This window comes from Nasonia vitripennis, chromosome 4 (assembly GCF_009193385.2).
Source record: "Nasonia vitripennis strain AsymCx chromosome 4, Nvit_psr_1.1, whole genome shotgun sequence".
Classification (NCBI taxonomy): Eukaryota; Metazoa; Arthropoda; class Insecta; order Hymenoptera; family Pteromalidae; genus Nasonia; species Nasonia vitripennis.
Window position 1 is genome coordinate 18,387,413 of NC_045760.1, and position 15,034 is coordinate 18,402,446.

General features: G+C 49.4%; 2 protein-coding genes across 4 annotated transcripts in view; one reads left to right on the plus strand and one right to left on the minus strand.

The window, feature by feature from the left end:
- LOC100120387 (probable JmjC domain-containing histone demethylation protein 2C) overlaps positions 1 to 15,034 on the minus strand; it is a 204,800-nt gene that overhangs the window by 145,371 nt on the left and 44,395 nt on the right. For all 3 annotated transcript variants that reach the window (XM_008213583.4, XM_008213582.4, XM_008213581.4), the window contains exons 2-6: positions 8,879 to 9,133; positions 8,355 to 8,468; positions 3,663 to 3,857; positions 2,187 to 2,271; positions 1,537 to 1,625 (exon numbers count right to left, since the gene is read on the minus strand). In XM_008213583.4, the coding sequence (XP_008211805.1) occupies positions 1,537 to 1,625; positions 2,187 to 2,271; positions 3,663 to 3,857; positions 8,355 to 8,468; positions 8,879 to 9,133 (738 nt within the window). The remainder of the gene's footprint in view (positions 1 to 1,536; positions 1,626 to 2,186; positions 2,272 to 3,662; positions 3,858 to 8,354; positions 8,469 to 8,878; positions 9,134 to 15,034) is intronic.
- Positions 2,356 to 3,420, plus strand: LOC107981061. Its single transcript, XM_016985265.3, has 3 exons — positions 2,356 to 2,645; positions 2,714 to 3,066; positions 3,199 to 3,420. The coding sequence occupies exons 2-3, from the start codon at positions 2,715 to 2,717 to the stop codon at positions 3,342 to 3,344; spliced, it is 498 nt and encodes a 165-aa protein (XP_016840754.1). The 5' UTR covers positions 2,356 to 2,645; position 2,714; the 3' UTR covers positions 3,345 to 3,420.

Here is a 15,034-nt window from a genome sequence, read left to right on the forward strand (position 1 = left end):
AAAATTCAAATCCAATTCAGCCCTACAGCTCCGCAGTTTTCCGGGCGCGGAAGAGCATCCGCTACACGTGCTGCTCTTTTATGTTTGCACCTTGATTTCGTTTCGTTCGTTTGCCAGTAGCGGCGGCTCTCGAGAGCGGAAGTTTGCGCGCATCGCAAATTCAATTCGACCGCGCGATCGAGCTTTTTTTTCTCTTTCTCTATAGAACGCATGCACGTCGTTCAACTTATTCCATCTTTCGCGCGTGCCTTGAAATAAACAACGAGTTGGCCAAACAGTCCGTGAATGCAAACGCGCTCGCGAGACGAATTATTGGTCACGCTCTACTTTTCCGATCGCTGAAATTCGCTCGATCGACGGGACATGCGCGCGCTCGCGGGGAATTAACGACCGGAAGATTATGCGTGTTATATTGCCGGGCGAGCTAGACGAATGCGCGGACGGGATGTGCTCTTCACTGGATAAAAATGCAAATATTTCGGCATAGCGCAGCATCGCGATTGTGTGTCGTCGCAGAGGGGGATTTCGCGCTCTCATTCACGAGTTATCTTCAGGCATCGATGAAAACTGTATGCACAAAGGCTTTTCCCCGTCATCATCGCTATCTTTCCCTTCCTTATGCACAACGAACTCGAGTGGCTCTCCTCTTCGATCGACATGTGTCTCCTCCCGGCCTCGTTAATCTGCTATCTCTCTCGCGACCACTCAACTTTTCGTTCCCTCTCTAACAACGATACTAGTAGCGGCGGCGACACTCGAAGCCAACGTCAACGTCGAGGGACACGTATACACTTGCGTGGGTGTATGTGCGCGGCTGAGAGGAGAAAGTCGACGCCAATTACGCGCGCATCAACGATAATGCCGTCGCTCCAATTTATGCGCGCTCGCGGCACCCTTTGTCAGACGCCGCGCGTCCGGCGCGATCGTTTTTCAAATCGAGTTACGAATACGACCGCATGCGCGAGCTTTTTTCCGCCGTCTACGCGAGCGCGTCTCGCTGTTTGCACAGCGTTAAAGGGGATCCTTTCCACGCTTCATTAACGCCCGGCTCGATTGACAGCCCGATGATGCAGAGTCATCGGGGAGTAATAGGATTTCGCGCGAGCCTTCCGTAGTATGTACAGCTGCGAGTTAATTTCTGCTCGTGTCTCGTCGCTTTTATCTCGGCGCGACGGTAGTCGGATTGCGATAGTGTCGCGTGCGCGCCCGCATGTCGGCGGGGGAAAGAAGGACGCGCTTGATAAAAGGCTTCGAATGCAGCGGAAAATTCATTTTCGTGTTTACATTTGGCTCGCGAAGGTTTTTTCAAATTAAAATACGCGGAAAAGCTAGACTGTTATCGTCGCGATTGTTCGAACGAAATTCGAGAAATTGCGGATGATATTTTGCGCTGGCCTGCTAATTAATCAATGTAATTCGATATTCCGTACGCGCGGAATATTGGATATTCAGGTGTGAGAGATAAAAAACGGCAGTATAAAAAGTAATCGCATTAAAAAGAGAGGATTTCGCATTTATAGTGTAATTCCAACTCACCATCACAAGAGCCTGCGTCAGACCAGTCGATGACCTCGACCTCCTCGGCGTCATCCCGACGTCCTCGCCCCTCATGATGCTCTCGACAACTGCAAGAAAAAACAGACACCGCGAGGGGAAACGTGAGCGAGCGCACAATTTTCGTACTTCGATTTAATGAGCTCGTCATGTTGCGCATGCATCCCTATTCGAGCAGCTTCTTCTCCTTGTATTTCCTGCTCTTTCTACGTGCTCCATGCAAACCGCTCAGTCGATATCGCTTTGCTTTTCATTCGAAGAGGCAACATTTTCATTTTGTAAAGTTGCGTTATTCGTGCTTCGGAAGAACCACCAACCACGCCGAACGTAAACAAAGCCGCGTTGAGATACGTATCGAGTTTCCGAATGCGCAAAAGTTCTTTACTTGGAAAATCCATCACGAAGCCACTCGACGAAAAAACCAGCCCGTAACTCTATCAGCGAGATGAACTCCGACGTCTATCGGACTCTATCGAACTCTCTGATAGAAACTTGGCGGAGTGAATTCGTCGGATTCCGAGGCGTGTGCTATACACGCCCGCCGCTTAATTACGAAGTTCGCGCGAGGCTGATGTTTCTCCCGAAATTCCGTCGGCAGAGGCGAAAAAGAAGACAGAGACAGGCCAACTCACCTCCATCACCGATGAGCCGCATCTGCACCAGACACGGATCCTCGTTGTGGTCCTCCAGGACCGTGTCGTCTGTCACCGTCAAGTCCTGAAAAGAGAAATCGAGCGGGTTAGGTTGTTCCTCGGCTTCGCTGAATGGAAGCGATTTTCGACATTTTTTTTTGTAATCCTGGCTTTTTGAAAATTGATTGCTTCTCCGAGCCATCAGAGTAGCCTAGCTCTTATCGAAAGCTGCGTGTTTATCAAAGTAAACGAGAGATTACACCAGAAAATTCAACACCGCGCGATAGCCCGTATCTCTTTGGCGTTGGTCTAGTTGACAGTCAATAGTCTTTTATCGACTGTCAGAGCGAGCGTAATCAAGGATAAGACCACGACTTCGACTCAGTAATGAGCGGTTTCTCAGTGATGTAGTAGCGTGGGCCGATTTGCACACGTTTGAGAGGGTCACTTAATTAAGAGGTAAAACGAAATTCGAATTCATCGAGTTGTGAGAGAAAACAGCCTATATCGAATGTTATTTGATCTAGAATGACTCGCGAAGCCGAGAAATCCGAGGCCTCGGCGATAGTCTCCTCTCTTCACGAGCATCACTCGCCGGAAGCCGTCATCATTAAGGGCTTCTTCGCCAAGAACCAAGCGCGCATCACCGACGCCGAAATCCAGCTGATGGATGAGTCTTGGGAAAAGTTCGTCTCCGAAGCTCCAAGCTTGGTCACCATCCACAAGGCCAGCAACCAGATCGTCGGTGCCATCGTCCTCATGCCTGTCGAGAACTCACACGGAAGTGGATCTGGTCAACAGGTTTCCGCAAGCCAAGAGGACCATGAAGCTTCAGAGCATGGCAGTTCACAAGGATCACAGGGGCAAGAAATTAGCCAAAGTACTGCTGAGAGAGAGAGAGAGAGAGAGAGAGAGAGAGAGAGAGAGAGAGAGAGAGAGAGAGAGAGAGAGAGCGTCAACTAGGCCAAAAAGAACGGATTCGATCTGGCACACAGCTTCTTTACTTTTCCAGCGGCGAAGAAGGCTGCCCTGGGGTCTGGATTTTCCAAGGTCATGGACTACGACATGCACTCGGTCAAGGACACAGACGGTTCGTGTGCTTTCGCGGATCTCAGTCCGAACAACGTTACTTCGATCATGGCGTTGGAGATAAGGTAGCCGAGATTTTGATTTGGTGCTGTAAATCGTTTCGACCTCTGTATTTTACAATAAAAAGCAGAACCAAAATTTCGTCAGTCTCAATGCTTTCGGATAAGCGTGAAATTCATTTGTACCAATTCGCTAAAAATTAATTACTACGTGATAAGATTGGGATCTACGTAGTCATTATTGCCAATAAAGATTCCGTTGCAGTTTCGAGCCCGATAGCTTATCGAACCGGCGTCTTCGAGTTTTCCGTGCGCTTGAAATTAGATTGTCTGATAAAGTAGGTCATGATGTCTTAAAAAAAAAGAACAGCAAATGTGAGATGCAAACCTTGGTAGACTCGTTGTATCCAACGATGACGGCCGTGTACCACTGGGTGGTACCCTCGGCTCTGTAGACCTCGACTCTGAAGCCAACCAGGACGCTCGGCGTCGTCAGCAATATACTCTGGCCGTCCTGCATCTCGGCCCATTGCCTGACCGCGCTGGCCCAGGAAGACGAGCCCTTCGTCATCTCCCAGTCTTGCTGTAATTTCAAAAACGAGCAAACGTCAAGTTGCTTCAATACCATTCAAGTATAACCGAAGGAGCCGCAGACGGGACTGGAGATTTAATTTCGATTAACCTCCAAGCGCAGGTATACATATATACGCGCGCAATCGCGTTAACGAAAACTTGAAAAGACGGGCTCCTCTCATGAAATTTAAATTCGCATGGCTGCAGGAGCCATTATGCCGAAAACCGTAGCGGGAAATCCTGGCGAAAAAAAGCCAGGAGGATCTACAACAAAGGCGCTGGCTGCGAGATAAAAATGCAGAGGCAGCAGAGAAGGCGATTACGAGTAGGGCAGAGGAAGCTAGGGAACGACGTGCCTTTAAATATGAAAGAGTCATTAAACAAGCCCCCAGAGCTTCGAATTCTCTCTCTCTCTCTCTCTCTCTCTCTCTCTCTCACTCACACACACACACACACTCTCTCTCTCTCCCGACTTAACCAGCAAACTCCCTGCTCTCTCGTGCAGCAGACGACGCCGCGCGTCCGGAATCGCAGGGACCGCGCCCTTATCGATTATACGTGCACGCGCGATACACACACACACACACACACACACACACACAAGGAGAGACAGAGGGAGGACGAGCGAGTGCGCAAGCGAGAGAGAGGGAGACATATCGGCTGCAGGAGCAGCTCCTACACGCTAACCCCGCCGCGCGCGCGCGGAGGAACTTCATTTGCACAGTTATAAGCTGTAAAGTTTACCCTCGCTTCAGCGAAATTCGTGAGCGAGAGAGAGAGAGAGAGGGAGGTTAGGTTTTGCGCTGGGAAAGTTTGCTCGGGGGGCGGCAGCGGTGCGCGCGTGTATGAGGCTATGAAAAACAGGGGGAGACGCGCCGCCACCGCCGCCGCATGCTTTGTTGCTCGTGAATTTTTAAGCGTCGGTGCAGATTCGACATCGGTATTCGGGCTTTATTTGGCCTCGCGCACGCGCGCCAAAGTTTCGGATTGATAAAGTTGCCTGAGAATGGACGTTGTTCTCCTTTGCATAAATGTGTCCATCGGCTTTTTTAATGCGATGCCGCTATCGAGGAGGGAAAAATCCGGAAACTTTTAGAATTGGAAGTGCAGGTGGAAAGTGCTCCAGTGGGAATTACGCCAGTCCCGCGCACACTATATACCTATACTACAGTTGCGTCGCAGTGGTTACGTGATCGCGTCTACAGCTCTCCGCTCGAGAGGCGATAAAGTGTAACAAATGCCGAAACGGCGAGAGAGCGTTAATAAAAGGGCAATTAGAAACGAGTTAGCGCCGGTCGATCGTTCGGCCGTGCTAAAGAGAAAATGTAGATCACGAGCGCGTTTTCCTGTCTTTTTTGCGCGCCTCTTGCACGAGAGAGAGAGAGAGAGAGAGAGAGAGAGAGAGAGAGAGAGAGAGAGAGAGAGAGAGATTGCTGACTAGGTCGAGAAATATACAGAGGCGCAGTGGTGCGGCCGATCGATGCAAAAAGCCGAACTGGAGGATGCAATTATCGTTCACCTCCTTCTTCTTCTGCACGTTGTACGCAGAAGGCAACTGAGCTTAATTTCGCTTGTTTCCGGGAACGGGCTCATTAGAGACTTTTCTGCGGAGAGGGAGTACTAACGCCCTCTCCCTTGATCAAGTACAATCAGTGCGTATACGCTATCAGTCCGATGCCTCTGGCTTCAATGTCACGTCGGAGAGTCTCGGGTTTGCGTAACACTAGCCCACGATTCTTGCCAATCGTCGTGATATAAAGCCGTTGCATAATAGCCTCTTGTGCTGAAACCGGGATACGTATGCGCGCCATAGAGTTCGCGGAAATCAATACACACGCGCGCTTATGATGCGTACAGCAGGGAGACGCGGATGAGAGGGGTGTCGATAAACTCTCGTTGCGCCGGGCAACAATTGTGAGTGCGATTAGAATCGCGAAAGCCGCGCGTTAATCCGATATATTCCCCGTACGCGCATCACACCGATCCATCTGGTGTTCCGAGCTAGCGATCAAGAGCCGTCTCCTTCCTCCCCGCGGAAAGAACACACACGCAGCCTCTCCGAGTCTACTGACCCTGAACTATAAATGCAGCGGCGGCAGTAGCATCTCGCTCGGCGCCTTTTTTCTTCTCTCTTCTTCTTCTTCTTCTTCTTCTTCTTTTTCTGCTTCTTCTCGTCATCCGAGTCTGCCTCGGCTGCATGCAGAAATCGCGAGCGGACCGCGCCGGTATTTATACGCGAGAGAAAGAGAAACAGGTCTTTTTGCTCGACGCAGCTGCGCACGTTATATCCTCCTCTGAGGTTGACCGTAAAGCGGAGAGAAGAGAGGAGAGGTGGCTGACGGCCAAGAGGAGGCGCCAACATATTCCCGTTCTCCTTCGTTTGCCTTTCTCTCTCTTGTCGTCATTTTGCTCTTGCTTTCTCCTGCTGCCGCTGCTGTCGACGTCGTGCTCCTCCGTCTCTCTCTCTCTCTCTCTCTCTCTCTCTCTCTCTCTCACTCTCTCACTCCCTCTCTCTCGCGCGCGCGCATCTTAATACGGATTTTTTGCTCCTACTCCGGGGCTACTTCCCGTTCTTCCTATGCATAACGGTCTGCTGTTGCTCCTTCGAAAATACGCCGACACTGCTTTCGATTCCACCTCGGCCACTTCGAAGGCACCCACTCTCCTTCTCTCTCCCGGAATCATCGTCCGCAAACGCACCTCGAGCTTTGCGGCGTCGCGCGCGAAATCAAGAAACGCGAACGTATGGCGCTTATACTTTGCGAAGTTTAACGGTAAAAGTTCGCCAGGCAGTTTAATTACTTGGAAACAATTCCTGCAGCGTGCGCAGCAAGGCGCTGGCCCTGAAACGCAAATGCCTCTCCCAATTTCGTTTAACGACTCTTCGGATTCCCCTGGGCGCGGAGGGAAATTGGCGCGTAATTAAAGAGCCGACGAGGCTCTCGTCGTCGGCGAGGGCAATAATCATCGGGCGACCATTAGTGTATGTTTTTTTCCATCTCCTCCTCGAGGTGCTCGTTTTACTCGCGGTCGAGGCTTCGAAGTGGCCGCGAGTTTCATCGAGCGCCTGCTAGTCTTCGCGGTGTAATGGAGCTGGCCTGGTTATTATATCAATTTTCCACGACCAGCAGCCTTCCGCTCGGCTCGTTGATTAATCACGCGCAATTATACACCGACGCGTAAAACCTCGATGCTTCGGCGACTCTTGGAAAAAGAAAGTTCGGCAAAAGTTATATGCATGTACTCCCGCGAAATTCCCTACACTGGGAGAAAAGAATCCTTGTCGCAAAGTATTCGCGACTTAACCACAGCTTATTTTTCATGTATTTGTTGCAAACGAAAATTTCTTCATATAGTAAGAGAAGAATTCTTAACTATTAAGGATTTAGGAATTTTTGACCGAGTGGAGCAACAGCGCGACTCATCGGCACGCGAGTACGCGAGGCGTCGAAACGTGTAGGCTGCAATCGGAGACCCGTACATGCGTTTATACTATTTCACGCGTGATATGCTTTTTTTACGTACCTGGAAGAAAGCATATTGATGCACAACATTTAAAATATCGTAGGGCTTGTTCGATGAAGTCGAAGATTCTGTATGCATAAATACTTTTGTGATTGTTTCATGCACACAGAAAAGCGGGGTTATTATGTGTAAGGTTATATTCGTATGATACCTATCGTGCTATCATTCGAATATATTTTGCAAAAACAAAGAATCTTTCAACATCGAATAGTCTCAGAGCGATACTAAATGATAATAAGAAGTGCTAGTGATTTTAGGTCGATGGAAAGAAAGTTACGAAAATTCAAAAATCTGAAAACCTAACTGTTAAGGCGCTTGGATTTCTCCATATTTTAATCCAAATTTCTTAACAGTTAAGAATTCTTCTTTGTGTCAAGGATTCTTTTCTCTCAGTCTACAACTAGAGCTACCCGCGCGTAAAGGAATGGAAGACGGAGGAGGCGTCGGGAAATGAGACGGGAGCAGTTTGCGGGCAGGCGGCCTGAGTTTGTAACGAAGTAAGTTTCGACTTGGAAGTCGTAAAGCGGAAGTGCCGAGCGAGAGTCCCAAGTGGCTCTCGCGAGAGCTTCAGCCCCGAAAAGCGCGCGACCTTGCGAGACTTGCCGTATTGCGCCGTATCCGATACGTGAGGGAATCGTGCGCACTATTATTGAATTTTCGAATGAGAGATTAGGTGCGACGAAGCCCGCGCGAAGACCACGAGACGAGAACCCTCTCGAGGAGGGGGACATATACTTTTCCATCAATCCCTCGATAAAACGTTTATTCGCAGTCATGAGCGCGCGCTTCGATTTGCATCGTCTCCAAAGTCCCGGCCATCGGCCCGTATACGAAAAGCCTCGCGGGAAAGTCGATATCTGCTTTTTTATACGAGGCCATAGACTCGCACGCGTGTCTGTGTGGCTGTGGCTCCTTATAAGCTCCGCATCGACGTATATAATACGCGAAACGGTGAGCTCGTTGTACGAGGGAGTGTACTTACCGTGAAGGGCTTGAGCTTGGAGTAGTCGACGAACTCCAGCCTCCGGTCCTGCATGAACTCGATGGGCGTTGCATCCTCTGGAAGCTCGGCTCGGGCCACCAGAGGAAAGAACGTCTGTAAACAGAGAGATCACGAGTGTTTTTATATAACGCTTCCATATATCCGAGTTCTATTATGAGCCCGGGCAAATTGGAAAAGCCAATATAGTCGCGGCTTCGTAAACTCGACCAAGCACCCATAAAATTCCTAACGTTTCTCCGCGCGAGCGGTGTTTCTCGTGCCCAAGGCTAATAGCCCCGAAACCCGAGCGAACCAATGCTGTGACACGGATGAGCCTATACCCTGACAGTCCAATCTTGCCCGAGAAAAAGACGAAACTTTTTAGCTTTTTAACGCGTCTGTTTATATCGTCGCGATCCATACATCAAGCGAGTGCCTACCAGCGAATCACGACTGCAATCTCTAATGGGCATCGAACCGCGATATAAACTCGAAGAAATGCGAGCCGGAGGAAAATGACTCACCAGAGCCGGCCAAGGCACGGAGCAGGCCGCCGCTTGGCTGCCGCGCAGCGGCTTTCCGTTGATGCGCGGGTGATGGTGATTGTTGTTGGCGGCGTTGTTGTGATGATCGATGGCGATGAGGCTCGTGTGCTTCGGATCGAGACGCTCAGACCAGCTGAGGCCCTTCTCCACGAGGAAGAACGAGAAGACTGCATCGCGGTGGGGCGAGAGCCACTCGCGTCTCTGCCACTCGACGTCGTCGTATTCCACCAGCACCTGAAACAGCAAGACGAGTGGGCTTTGAGTGTTGGCGATTCTTTGTCTTTAATGCTATATGTGGGGAGGTCGAGGTTTTTTAAAAAATCGCATAGCTTTGTTGCACACTGGCGGAATCACCTTCGTCTCAATGCCCCAAAGTTTGCCAATCGATTAAACAGCCATCAGCGAAGGAAAAACAGCAATTCATCACGTTCCGCTCGCGCGCAATGAATGACTCGGCGAAAGAGAGCACATAGACCGCATCAAAGTCACGCAACGTCTCTCTGACTCAATTAAATCCTCGATCGCTCTTAACGAGATAGAGCTGAAGTAGCGCCGCCACCGAGCGAGAAAAATACATACGTAATATTATGGCGCCCCGCGACGAATGGAGATTCCGCGAAATTCGGTAGCGCTCTAATGAAGCCCCCGCGCGCGAAAGAGAGCCGAGTGAACGGCCTCTCTGCTTATTCTTCTTCATCATCTTCTTCTTCTTCGAAAAGTGGAGGTGCAATTTCACAACAGCCAACGGCGGTCGTCCATATGAATTATTCATCGCGCCGTCTCTTATTTCGCGTGCGCGGGCGCGCGGGAATATATAAAGTCACGCTCGTTCTTCTTCCTTTATTGTTCGTTGCCTGCTCGCAGGATGGGCCGGAATAGGGCAAAATCCGTGCGAAGCAACTTTCTCTCCTCCTCTGCGCTATGTCTGTGCGTGCGGTTACAACTGATGCCAATTTCGCGGGGGCACGTATAAGTATACTTTTTTCATACATCACCTATATAGCGGTGGTTGTGAACGCAATTCGCTGTTATAACGAGCCCCACGCTATTGCGTTTTTCCGCATCCTCGTTCGGTCGCCAGAATCCGTATAATCCGCACGTTTAATCGATGAAACAGCAGACCGGCGATTAAAAAAACAACGAGAGCAGCGATCATGAAGAATGTAACCGGCGCTAACAATGCGAAGAGGCGGTAAAAGCCTGCGCGGGGCATGCAGCGGAGCGAAAAACCAAAATATCGAATTAATCAATTACGATCGCAGCACTCTCGCGCGAGTAGCCAACGAGCCGCATAATTAACGCGGAAACGGCAGCAAATTCTAGCATGGTTCTGTGTAGATAGGTATATAGCCTGCACGGAAACCATATCCGAAATCGCAGTGCATCGCGAGCACTCGCTCGAAATTCCAACTGCATGCATATACAGGGTGCCAAGTCGCGCGCGCGCAACCATGAATAAGTATGAAGAGCGCAATCGCGATTATTATTGTGCATTATTCATGCGGAGCGCGCGCGCGCGCGAGCGGCGTAGGCGTCAGTGTCTGCGGCTATGAGCGATTGTAATTAGGGGAGAATGAGAGCCTGAGAGTCGCTGTTTTCTCTTGCTTTTGCGTTTGCTCACTTGAAACGCGCGCATAACATCAAAACTTTCGCTTCCAACTAACACGCAGAATACGAGTATAACCACACACTTGCGAATGCGTGCAGGGGCAATAAGCAGACGCATCGCGTTCGCAGAAACCCACATGCGCCACGGCATTAACTCACGCTTAGTTAATCGTTAGTCTCTCGGAATCGCGACTCGACTTGTCGCCTTTCTCTCTTCAGCTCTCTCGGAGCAACTCTCGTTCGAAATCGAGTTGCGCGCGTGTACGGACGCATAGAGGAGCGCGGAGCGACTAATTGAAGGTCGACGCGACGCGCACGTGCCTGATCGCGCTGCGCCGACACCTTTTATCGCGAGTGCGCGCGCTTAATTAAATTCGGGAGCTTTCACGGTAAGGCGCCGGGCGCCGCGAAAGAAAAACTTTTCTCCTCCGGCATAGCCTTGCTCTTGAAGCGCGGCGGTTATTGCTTGCGTTTCTTATATATTTCAGAGCTGACCATTGCGTAATCGATGCGGCTTTTGTTTTTGCAAAAGCATATCGAAAACAGGGGAATAATCTGAGTAGCTGAATACATCAGCACACGGAATTCGTATGTATGTAATCGCTCTCACGCAAGATTGACTCTCGAGCGAAGGAGTATGACGAGGTCGCGAGATCGGTCATCGGGGATTTAATTATCGCGGCGCGCGGGCACGCGAAACTCCTAGGCGCTTGTTGAGCGAGCTGCGCTGCTGGATGATTTATTAATTCGACGTTCTCTCTTGTCGATCCGATAAAAGCTGCGCACATGACCACACGATTTGAAATTCCAGTCCATTATCTCGAATCTGGCCGAATTAATCGTGGAATAATTTCGCAACCGTTGCGACATATTGTGAATAAAATTAAACGATTTGCAACGTTGATTATTTTTTCAAAGTGTTTTCGTTCGCATCGGATGACTCGATCCTCTAGCCACATATTTGTGTTATGACATTACGGGGCGCGATAAGCCGGCTAAAAATACACAGCGGCATAAATAGTTGAGCAGCACGTGTGAGAACAATTTTTCCGCTCGGAAAAAGAAGACGTTTATACAAAGCGCGCTCTGGGGCAATTACGTGATCCTCAGCGCGCACCTTCAATATTTCACGCCGTCGGTGCGCCGGGCCGGCATCGATTACTCTCGCAGCGCAAACAATATCTCCCTCTGCGATTTCCCTAGCAACGCTCTGTACTCGCCCTCGATTTGTATTATCCGCGTGTGCGTGTATATACAGGCGGCCGTCCGCTGCTGAAGGGCTACAAGGCCACAGACAAAAAAGCCCTGCAGAGAAGAGAGTGTGCGAGGGAGGAAAACGTGAGATACACTCGGAGACGAGTATTATAGTATGGATAAGTGCTCGGGTGTGTGTACTTTTTTCATGCCGTCTTGTGTTTTATTCATGCGTTTACTCAGGAAAAATTTAATTAAAATGTGCTGATTGAAACGCCGATAAGAGTAATCGGCGCGAGACTTGTTTGTGGTTTGACTGATTATTCGATCATATTTTCCAATCGGGTTATCCAATACAAGATAATGTTTAATTTTTGTGGGATTATGTTTGCTCGCGAAAATTACCATTTAAACCTTGTTCATACTTATATATTCATACTTTGAAGTTGCGCTTTTACGCTGAGAAATCGTTTATTCCACGTTTATTATTATCCAACGTCGAACATAACCTCCTAAAAGATGGTAATATTCAGGTAACTAATGTTATAGTTTCAGAGAGCAGTTCTCAAGCCCTGCTTCCCTACGCAGTTTGGATCCACTCGACATGTTGATTAAAGCCACAGCAGCAGCAGTCGTAGCGTCGACTCTCGGAACTAACTCCGACGCTTGCCTCGTCCGCCGCTAGATGGCGACGTCTCTCGGGGACGGAAACGGCAATGGTCGCCGTCGCTTGGCTCCGCCCCATCGCGCGGCCAGCGGGTCACGCCCCCGCAACGTTGCCATGGCAACTGCACGGCGGCCATCTTGCAACGACCTGCCTCAAACTTCCCCGCCGCTCGCTCGAGACGTGCATTACCCCCACTCGGCCGGCTTGATTAGTTGCCCCCCAGAAGGTCGAACGGAGAGAAACGCGGGAAACTTTCGGTGTTTACGTTTTCTGCCGCGCGCGCGCGAGGCGGCCGGAGACATAATCCGATTGATCTACACCCACGACGGCTGCTTGAATTTTCGGCGAATTTTTCCGTCGTCGATTTCTGGAAACTTTTCGATGATATCGTGGAAGACTGCTGTCTGTCCATACTCTGCGTGAATATTGTAGCAGCACTCTAGGAGATTTGACTCGGAGATTTTAATTTTTCATCTGGACATGGAAGACTTCGTCAGAGGGTCGTTGTTAAGACGTTCGGCTATTTTATTGAACTCGTTGTATCTGAATGGAATTCGTGTAGGTAGGTGTGTAGGTGTCACTGCAGAAGAGCATTTACGTCCTGTCAAGATCATCATATGACGCGTCCTACTTTCGCGATCTATTCCTTCCTCGCCGCAACTGCATGCACTCGTTTCCCAGATCATTAGTATGCGTCTTGGAGAGCGTCTTCCCTCTCCGTTCCCGCAGAGAGTCCTCGATACGTTAAAAAAGTATTGAAGCCGAGCGCACGTATCTCCCGCGCAAGAGCAACGGAGCAGAAGAAGTCCTTGCCAATGTCACCGGCACAAGCGAAACAGGTGTTTAAGCAGCTCAGCGCGATAGCGGATCTAACGATCGACCGGAACAGATATAGTCGCGCTCGATTGTCCAAGTGGCAATTGTCCTTTGACGTGCTCGTGAAATTAACGATCCTTCACGAGTGAGAGAGAGAGAGAGAGAGAGAGAGAGAGAGAGAGCCGATGACGCGACGCGCCACCGCAATTAAAATTCACTTACTGAATCCACAACGTACACCGCGGCTCCTTTTCGAAAGAAACGAGTGATGCGATGCGACGTCCGCACTGTTTTCATTAGGAGTAATGCGTCGTCATGCGTAATGCGGAGTCGACTGCAAGAGTGTCTCGAGCTTTTTTTCTGCATTCCTTTGGATTTCATTAGCGTGATTTGTTTGAGGACAGTCGAAGCGTAATTAGATGGTAATGGTATTTGCTGCTTCCTTTTTTTTCGTTCGTTACTAGGCCATTAAGTAGGTTACACCCTGAATCCATTTGTGGATTTTTTGGAATTTACTATACCGAGATTGGATCTATAATAACAGTCGTTGTCTGATGCAGGAATGTTAATCTGTATTTTTTTTCAAATTCATGAGTTAGCGCGATAACCGTATAATCGTCTCGCCTGAACATCAAGAAAACTATAACGTAATTTTTTTTTTTTTTGAGGGTTATTCATACGAGTAGAGTCATTGTTATATATAGTACTGGTCGTAACCATTCTAAAATAAAATTTGAATCCGAAGCATCTTATTCTGAAAATTCATTACCTCGCTATCGCATCCATTGAAACAAGCGTGTACAAGCAAAAGCTTCAGCAGCCACCACGAAGTATGCCCTTTAGAGCTCGTGAAGTTTTCAATAGCCACTCACTTTCCCCGAAAATCTAGCCCATCAATCTGAAAATTCCCCATTGAAAGCCAATCAGGAGCACTTTCACTACTCCATCAACCGCGCTCCGCAAAAAAACCCTCTCCCAAAAGAAGTAAAAAGAATTCTCTCCCTATACTCGGCCCAGCAGTACTCATCAATCCCGCCAACCCTCACAGGACTCCGGCCGCTAGAGGGCGCGACACCGGCGCGTACCACACACGCACAAATCCCATCTATATCCCGCGCGTGAGACAGCGCTGCGGCGGCACGAAAACACGGAGCAGCAGCAGTGGTAGGGGTGAGGGCGCTGGAGAGAGAGAGAGAGAGAGAGAGAGAGGAGGGCATTTTTGGGGCAAGGAACTCGCCGCCGGCGCGACGGCCTCGGGTGCATCGTACTTTCCTCCTCTCTTGCGCCGCGTGCGCGCGCGCCAGTTGTTGCCCCCATGTATATAGATACACGCGAACCATGTAAATAGCCGGCCACCTACGCAACTTTCTCTCGGTCGTCGTCCTGCGTGCCTCTAAGAGTCTACCTTGAAGAGGATTTCGCGGGAACTCGGGAGGAGACGTTGTCGACTGCGTTTTTTCATTTTCGCTTTATAAATCGGATTTGAACGTAGTTTATTTTCACCGAAGCGGAGATTGACCCGGTCTCTTGCAAGTTGGATTCGTGCGCAGGTTTATTTTTAAGTCAATATAATAGCTGTTGTCAAAAGATCAATTATTCGCAATGTGCTCCAAACGAGGAAAAAGGAATCAGTGCTTGTTTAATTAAGCCATATTAAGCTTGCGCGAGGATATAGCCAATTAATTACATAGACGACTGCTGAATTACTAGACAGGCAATTAACTTTAACGATTTCAATCAATGTTTCTGGCGCATATCGATAATTTTAGCGGAGGAACAAATTGCGCGAATCTCAGGCTACATCTACATATTAAAATACCTTGACTTGATCAATCGACCAATCATTTGAT